Source organism: Narcine bancroftii, chromosome 8 (genome assembly GCF_036971445.1).
Source record: "Narcine bancroftii isolate sNarBan1 chromosome 8, sNarBan1.hap1, whole genome shotgun sequence".
Classification (NCBI taxonomy): Eukaryota; Metazoa; Chordata; class Chondrichthyes; order Torpediniformes; family Narcinidae; genus Narcine; species Narcine bancroftii.
The window spans coordinates 60,555,257-60,563,648 of NC_091476.1; the positions used below are offsets into that span (position 1 = coordinate 60,555,257).

At 46.5% G+C, this 8,392-nt stretch overlaps 1 protein-coding gene across 1 annotated transcript; it reads left to right on the plus strand.

Annotated features, from left to right (window-relative positions):
- The first annotated feature begins 4,189 nt into the window (after positions 1–4,189).
- Positions 4,190–6,907, plus strand: LOC138740743 (histone H2B 1/2-like). Its single transcript, XM_069893812.1, has one exon. It carries the CDS (start codon positions 4,264–4,266, stop codon positions 4,501–4,503), a length of 240 nt encoding a protein of 79 aa, XP_069749913.1. The 5' UTR covers positions 4,190–4,263; the 3' UTR covers positions 4,504–6,907.
- Positions 6,908–8,392: the final 1,485 nt, after the last annotated feature.

Genomic DNA, 8,392 nt, shown 5'->3' on the forward strand with positions numbered 1-8,392 from the left:
GCGTAAGATCGCTTCTCCCTGGCTCACATTGGGCATTCTCTCTTAAAATGACCCTCCTTTTTACAATGGTAGCAAACTACTTTCCTGTTTCCCAATTTCTACCTGGGTCTCCACGAGGTCCTGGGAATGGTCGTCATCCCCGGAATTCTCCTCTACCCCTGCCTCTGCTCTGGTCTCTACTTCCCCACTCCTGGCGCTCCTCCCAACGTCCAGGAGCTGGCACACAGCCCCTACCCTTTCCTTGCTGTTCCTCCACGACTTCCTTGACTGCCTGCATCAAAATTTTAGCCTTTCCTTTCTGTTTATCCTCAGACGTCTGGACGTATGCTCTTTGTGCGATCTGTAAAAGCTGTGTTATTCCCTGCTCATGCCAATTCTCAGTCTTCTGCAATTTCCTTCTAATGTCTGGGGCTGAGTTTGTAACGAAGCCCGTTAATACCAATTGTTCACCCCTGGGGATTCTACATCCAGACCCCCATATTGCTGTATGGCCATGCACAAACTAGAAATGCAGAGGGGGTCTCCTCGGGACCTTGGGGAACCTCAAATGCTTTCTTAAAATTCGGTCCCTTTGGAATAGATTCCTTGATTCCTTTTATCAGAATAACCCTATATTCCTCCATTAATGTGCGACCATCATTAGTATTCTTATCTCAATTTGGTTTTGGCAGGGGGAGTTTAAGTTCCCCAGGTACCGCCTCTGGTCCCCCTTAGTGTTCCCTATCCCAGAATCTAATCCCTGCTTGGCGAATCATCCCATGTTCATCCAAAGTGAACATGTATATATATTTGGTCCCAAAAATTGATCTAATTGTTTGGCACATCCCTGAGGATCCTCTATCAGGGAGGTAATTTCTCTCTTAAAGTTAAGCACCTCCGTACTAGTCAGGAGCACATTTACGAAACTGAGACCCCCTCCCATGGGATCTTCCCGTAGAGGTCTCATCCAGTTAATTTCTGGCTTATTATGTCTAGGTTCCTGCTCTCCAGGAAATGAATCAAAGGGTTCTTCCCTTTCTTCCCGGAGGGTCTCACACTGTTCTGAGTCCCAGTCTCCTCCCTCTCTTGTCAATAGAGGTGGTAATCTAGTACTTTGTGAACGGGTCATCATACCACCCCTACTTTCTTCTTTCTTTAGCTGTGGAGGAGGAGGGGAAGGTGCAGAAGGGTAGAGCATAGGAGAGAGGGGAAAGATAGGAGCCGGCATAGGAGGAGCATAAGGTGGAGGAAGGGAATGTAACACATCCCATCCTTGTGTTTCAGGGACAAAAGGTTCCTCATCCTTCTTGTCCTTACATTCCTTTTCATTCAAAACCGATCAACCGATCCACTGAGCCAGCAAGCTGCATATTCCCTGCTCTCAATATTATCTCTTTGGTTTTGATAGAGCCAGATGTTCAATGCCTGACACATCCAGTCATCCTCGGATCCAAGCTTTGGCCAATATACCAAACTCCCTTTTATCGGACTTTTAACCCATTCCAGACAGCAATACCTGACCATGGTCAGTTTGTCTTTCCTGCGGGTTCTCCCCGCACCCCAATCAGATAGCATTAATCCTAACGGACTTTGTTTAGTTATCTGATCATCCCGTCCTTCCCTTGGACTATCTTCCATGCTACTTACACCTCCTATACTATCAGGTAAGTAAGATTCCTCTTACCAGGATCCAGTAGCTATTCCTATCGTGCTTCCTTAACGTCCTCCCATCATTTGTTCTCAATGCCTCTTCTCGGATATCACTTGCTTCATCCACTGACCAGTCACCCGCCGTCCGTGAGTCCAGCTGAATCAGCCGGGGTGCACCTACCCTCGTCGTCGGGCATTCTGTCAGTGGAGGGAGTGGGATCCCGGACGAGTCCCCATTTGTGAGAAACAGAAGTACCTTCACAGAAATTGCTCGAGATAAAAATTGAGAACAAAGAACATTTATTATACAACAATGCAAAGTTGGGTGCTTTCCCCTTACCCTGGGAATACACACACACACTGGGGCTCACCCAACTTTTTTCAGTTGATTTCAGTATAGAAATACCCTCCCCCTTACATTCTTCTGCCTCCTGGATGAGTTTGGCATTAGGCAATCTGTCTGCCTATGTGCTGTTTCTGTGAACTTGGAGTACCAGGGGGTATCCTGTTGGTGTCCCATCATGTCATTGTCCTTATTCACAAACCTGCCTTTGTTGTAATTCACACCTTCCAGACTCTCAGGGCTACAACCTTCTTATATGCAGAACTTGCTAATTCTGTCTAAGGCTAGAAGACCCTTATCTTATTCAAACTAACTTTACTTCCTACATTCTATTATCTATCCTTATCTTATTCATACTGGCGAACTTGCTGATTCTGTCTAAAAGGCTAGAAGACCCTTATCTTATTCAGACTAACTCTACTTCCTACATTCTAATATCTATTCTTATCCTATTCATACTGGCTTTATTCATTACACATATATCCATACTAGTTTCCTCATCTTTCATATTTTTATATCAATTTTACTTATCTCTCACATTGTCTTTTTTTTTCTTTTCTTCTTCTTTCTTTGGCTTGGCTTTGCGGACGAAGATTTATGGAGGGGGTAAAAAGTCCACGTCAGCTGCAGGCTCGTTTGTGGCTGACCAGTCCGATGCGGGACAGGCAGACACGATTGCAGCGGTTGCAAGGGAAAATTGGTTGGTTGGGGTTGGGTGTTGGGTTTTTCCTCCTTTGCCTTTTGTCAGTGAGGTGGGCTCTGCGGTCTTCTTCAAAGGAGGCTGCTGCCCGCCAAACTGTGAGGCGCCAAGATGCACGGTTTGAGGCGTTATCAGCCCACTGGCGGTGGTCAATGTGGCAGGCACCAAGAGATTTCTTTAGGCAGTCCTTGTACCTTTTCTTTGGTGCACCTCTGTCACGGTGGCCAGTGGAGAGCTCGCCATATAATACGATCTTGGGAAGGCGATGGTCCTCCATTCTGGAGACGTGACCCATCCAGCGCAGCTGGATCTTCAGCAGCGTGGACTCGATGCTGTCGACCTCTGCCATCTCGAGTACCTCGACGTTAGGGGTGTGAGCGCTCCAATGGATGTTGAGGATGGAGCGGAGACAATGCTGGTGGAAGCGTTCTAGGAGCCGTAGGTGGTGCCGGTAGAGGACCCATGATTCGGAGCCGAACAGGAGTGTGGGTATGACAACGGCTCTGTATACGCTTATCTTTGTGAGGTTTTTCAGTTGGTTGTTTTTCCAGACTCTTTTGTGTAGTCTTCCAAAGGCGCTATTTGCCTTGGCGAGTCTGTTGTCTATCTCATTGTCGATCCTTGCATCTGATGAAATGGTGCAGCCGAGATAGGTAAACTGGTTGACCGTTTTGAGTTTTGTGTGCCCGATGGAGATGTGGGGGGGCTGGTAGTCATGGTGGGGAGCTGGCTGATGGAGGACCTCAGTTTTCTTCAGGCTGACTTCCAGGCCAAACATTTTGGCAGTTTCCGCAAAGCAGGACGTCAAGCGCTGAAGAGCTGGCTCTGAATGGGCAACTAAAGCGGCATCATCTGCAAAGAGTAGTTCACGGACAAGTTTCTCTTGTGTCTTGGTGTGAGCTTGCAGGCGCCTCAGATTGAAGAGAATGCCTTCCCAAACACCGAAGATAAATCTTCATAAAAAAACTTGATAAAGTTCCACTGAAAACCCATCATCTCCTGGTGACTTACCATTAGGCATTTCCATCATAAGGGTCTTAATTTCTAGATCCATGAACAGTGCTTCCAAATCTATAATATCCTCTTTACCTAATGCTGGTAACTTTAATGTCGATTTTAAAAATCAACAGATCCATTATCCTGTTTCCCCTCAGATGTATATATTTTTTTATAAAATGAATAAAACTGTTCATTGATTTCCTGAGGTTTATAGGTAACTGTTGAATTCTTTTTTAACAGCATTAATAACCCTTAAAGTCTGCTCCTTCTTTAATTGTCATGCAAGTATTTGATGCGCCTTCTCACCCCACTCATAATATCGTTGTTTGGTTCTATTAAGTAAACATTCAAATCTATGTCTGTTACTTATATCGCAATTTGAATCTAGTCAAAGCTATCTTCTGATCTTCTGTTACTACCTTCTGTCCAATCAAATTGTTAGAAAAAATGTTTACGTCATTCGTCCTGATCGACCAATGATATCCCTTGCCGTAGCCATCCCCTCATTAGCATAGGAGCGTTAACATTGCTTATTCAAACTGAACTCTGAGCAAGTTTTGCTAACTTCTGGGTCCGAAATCGAAGAAAGAAAATGTCTGACGTGAAAAAAGCGCCCAAAAAGGGCGTCAAGAAAGCGGTGTCGAAACAAGTGCCAAAGGCAGCAAAAAGCGCAAGAGATCGAAGAAGGAGTTACTCCATCTACATCTACAAGGTGTTGAAGCAGGTTCACTCCGACACCGGCGTCTCCTCCAAGGCCATGAGCATCTTGAACTCGTTCGTGAGCGATATTTTCGAGCGGATCGCGGGCGAGGCTTCCCGTCTGGCCCATTAGAACAAGAGGTTGACTATCAGCTGCCGGGAGATCCAGACGGCCGTGAGCCTGCTGCTGCCCGGCTAGTTGGACAAGCACGCTGTGTCGGAAGGGACAAAGGCGGTCACCAAGTACACCAGCTCCAAGTAAAGCTCCACAAAGTGCGGGCAAACAAATGGAAAACGGCTCTTTTCAGAGCTACTCACAGTCTCGCTGAAAGAGTTGTTCGAATATTTTGACATGGAATTTGAACATCCTCGTCTCTGGATATTTGTGTTTCGGCAAGCGGCTAATTCCGGGTGTGTTTGACCATGTGGTTCCACTGCCCGATCTCATCCTGGTCTTGCTGTTACATTTCTGCCCGCTACACCGACGCGGAAACTTAACCCTCTCATTCCCATCAGCTTGTCCCGATCTTGAAATACTTCACACACAAACTTTAACATTTGGAGAGTATAAATGTGAGCTTGTTGTTGATGTGTTAACTGCCCTCCCCTGTGTTGTAACAGTGCTGAATCCCATTTCTACCCAAGATCACAATCTGGTCTCGGTCCGTTCACGGATCGACTTTTGACGCTGCAGCCTTTGGTCCGCCTGCAGTTTGTAACTTGATGCGGCTTCCACCAAACCCCGCCACTGTTCTTTTCTATGAATCGGCATCTGTTCCGGTCGGTTGTAAATGTATCGGGTGAAACGGGAGTATGTGTTCACACATTGATCGGGTTTTATTCCTGTTTAAAGTTATTTCCTTGGCGTGCTTTTCAAATGTTATTTTGCGGACGGTCAGTTAGTTTGGGCGTCTCTCTTGAATGAATCAGTCCGGGCTTTGATTGGCCAATTTCCTCCCTAGTACAAGACGTCGGCCGCTTGAGCACCAATCAAAAGTGGCGCCTGCAGTCGCCCAGGAAGTACGGGTTGGTTGGTGCGGAGAGTTTGGTCCTTTCCAGGAAACTGTAAAATTGTTGAAATGTCTGTCATGGAGAATCGAGAGGAATGGGCTATGGGTAAGGAGGTTTGAAGTGGGCAGCAGAGACAATATCGGATCAATTCAGGATTGAAGGTGAAACATGAGAAGGGCAGAAAGGTTTTAGACACAGACGGCCGCGAGTGACAAATCCACGGAGCGCAAATCCCCCCGCTCTCGAACAGCCGGTGTTCGCCCTGCCACAGACACTGTGAGTGGCTCAGAAAAGAGCCTTTGGGTCTCAGGTCAATGATTCTCCCATTTACTTGCTCTTGGGGTTGCTGGCTCAGCCGGTTTTCTTGGGCAATACCACGCCCTGAGCGATGGTCACCCCTCCCAGCAGCTTGTTGAGCTCCTCGTCGTTGCGGAGGGCCAGCTGCAGGTGTCTGGGGATGATGCGGGTCTTCTTATTGACCCGGGCCGCGTTGCCGGCCAGCTGGAGGATTTCAGCCGTCAGATACTCGGGCACAGCAACCAGATAGACCGGGGCTCCGGCGCCCACCCGCTCAACATATGGACCCTCCGCTTTGAGGGCAGCGGCAGGAGCGGATCTTAAACTGTAGTCTCACCTTTCAGGTAGCAGCCCTGAAGTGCCTCGTAGCGCCTCCAGATCTGATGGAGGCCAGGCGATTGGTGCCCCAGCGCTTCCCATCATAAATATGTGGCATTACAATGGCTGTCTTCCCCATCCATAATCTCCCACGCAATTCTAACTGCGTAGGGGTTTATGAGTAGGGAAGACCGCCATTACTATGCCACATTTGGAACCGCAGACAGCGGTGCCGGTGCAGGAGCGGCCACCCGTGCTGCGACATCCCCCCGCCGGCCGCCCCTACCCCAGTGTCACCCGCCCGAACGCCGTTGGACCGCTGAATTCACCTCCCTGGTTGGGCAGGCTCTGTCAGGAAGCGGGGAGTTGGGTCGTCGGCTGATAAGAGTTATCACCCCACCCCCAGCCCTCTGCCAAATTTTTCTCCCCAAGGAAGATTGATGTCGGCGCCTCGGAGGTGCTTTCGGAGCATTCAGTAAAGATGATTTGGTTTCATTTGACAAGACCCTTTCACACAGTTGCTGTGATTATTTGGTGTTGATAAAAATCCATATTTCCAATATTCAGCACTATATTGTTTAGACTTATATAAGTTCCTTATATAAAAAATCCTGCCAATCACAACAAAGTACCGCAGAAATAACATAAGTAATGCAATCACTAGGGAAAGTCCATGACACAATGATATAAGTACAATTGTGAAACTAAAAAATCAAATACTTCATTTATAGAGTTGTCACCTGCCACCCGGCCTTTAGACATCCTGAGGTTTAAGTGTAAATGATGTATTTTTATTGGATTCATAGTAACTTTCCAGAGAGAGAGACGTATTCACGAGCCTTGTTTGAGAATCATTTATTTACAACACACCAACGAAACTATCAGTTTTCGCAAACAGTTTTGGGGGGGGGGGGGGGGGGAAATGGGATAATCCCTAGATCACAAAGAAAAGTGAGAGTTCTGAAACTGTCACACTTTGTATATAAATGATGCAGCAAAAATACTTAAATCTTTAGAATTCTAGAATTACTGAGCAGTTATAGAGATCAAAGATTGATTCTAATTTAAAATTACGATAATTTCTAGGGTTTAAGTTAGCAGGGCGATTATAGGGCTGCGTTTGTGGCTCTGAATTTTCATCAAGTTTTCATTACATCGATATAGTTATAATGAAAGAAGAAAAGTTTGATGAGACATTAGATTAACCAAAAGAGCAGCTGGTTTATAAGTCAAATTTTAATTGTCTGAGAGGATGAGCAAATGTAGGTTCTTGGGAGTCACTATCTTGGAAGATCTTTCCTGGAACCAACACACCAATGGCATCATGAAGAAAGCCTCTACTTCACACATGTCAAACTCTGGCCCGATATAATTATATTTGGCCCGCAAGATCATTTCAAAAATGTATTAGAGGTGGCCCGCTGGCCGCCGTGCCAGTATAGCGCATGCACAGTAATACAACAAATTCCAGAATGCATTGGCGTCAGCCTGCTAATCGCCCCCACCTCCTCTGTTTACGTTGCAGGGTCTCACCGTGGACTCTGGTTTTGGGGCCTGGCCGGTGTCAGGGGAAGCCAAGGCCGCTTCCCAGCGCCCGGAACCGGAGGCCTCGGGCCTGACCTCACCAGGACCGTTGCCCACTCCCCCTCCCTGCCGCAGGCCGATCCGCGACTCACGGTGACGGGGCCGCTGATCCGCCAAGATGCCGCCCTGCAGCGAGAGCCAATGCCCCCGCACTGTCGTTGTCCAACCCGATCGCCCGCAAACCCCGCCCTCCCGCACACAGGCCTGAGTAAGTACTATGAACTTTAATCTCAGGATAAAACGATCTTCCAATAGTTTCATGTCACAGTGATAAATATATTCCTGGTTAAAAATGGTCCTGCACCTGGATACAAGCTCATTAGGCATAAAACTTGAAAAGTGTGTAAATCAAAGGATATCTGTACCAATGGAAAAAGGGCATGGCAAATAACCCTGCTAGAGTTCATGCCCACATTCAGTCACCCATTTGATTGTTTCAGGAATCATGTTATTCTCCCACATTCTCAATAGCCCTCAGATTTTACTATTCGACAGCACACTAGCAACATTTGACAAATCCTCTATAGAGAAATATTATTTATTGAATATTTTATTTCTCATGTGTTAATGCTTCTGGAAAGAGTTTATCCAAAACTATTATTAAACATTTATTTTAATAAGAAAAAGTTTAACATTACATATGTTGAAAGAAGAGAAAACATGCAGATGTGGTTGAAAATTTTCAATAAATATTTACTTCGGCCCTTGACTTAGTCCAAGTTTTTAATTTTGGCCCTCCGTGAATTTGAGTTTGACACCCCTGCTCTACTTCCTCAGGAGTTTGCGGAGGAGCTAGTGGAGTTATTCAAGTG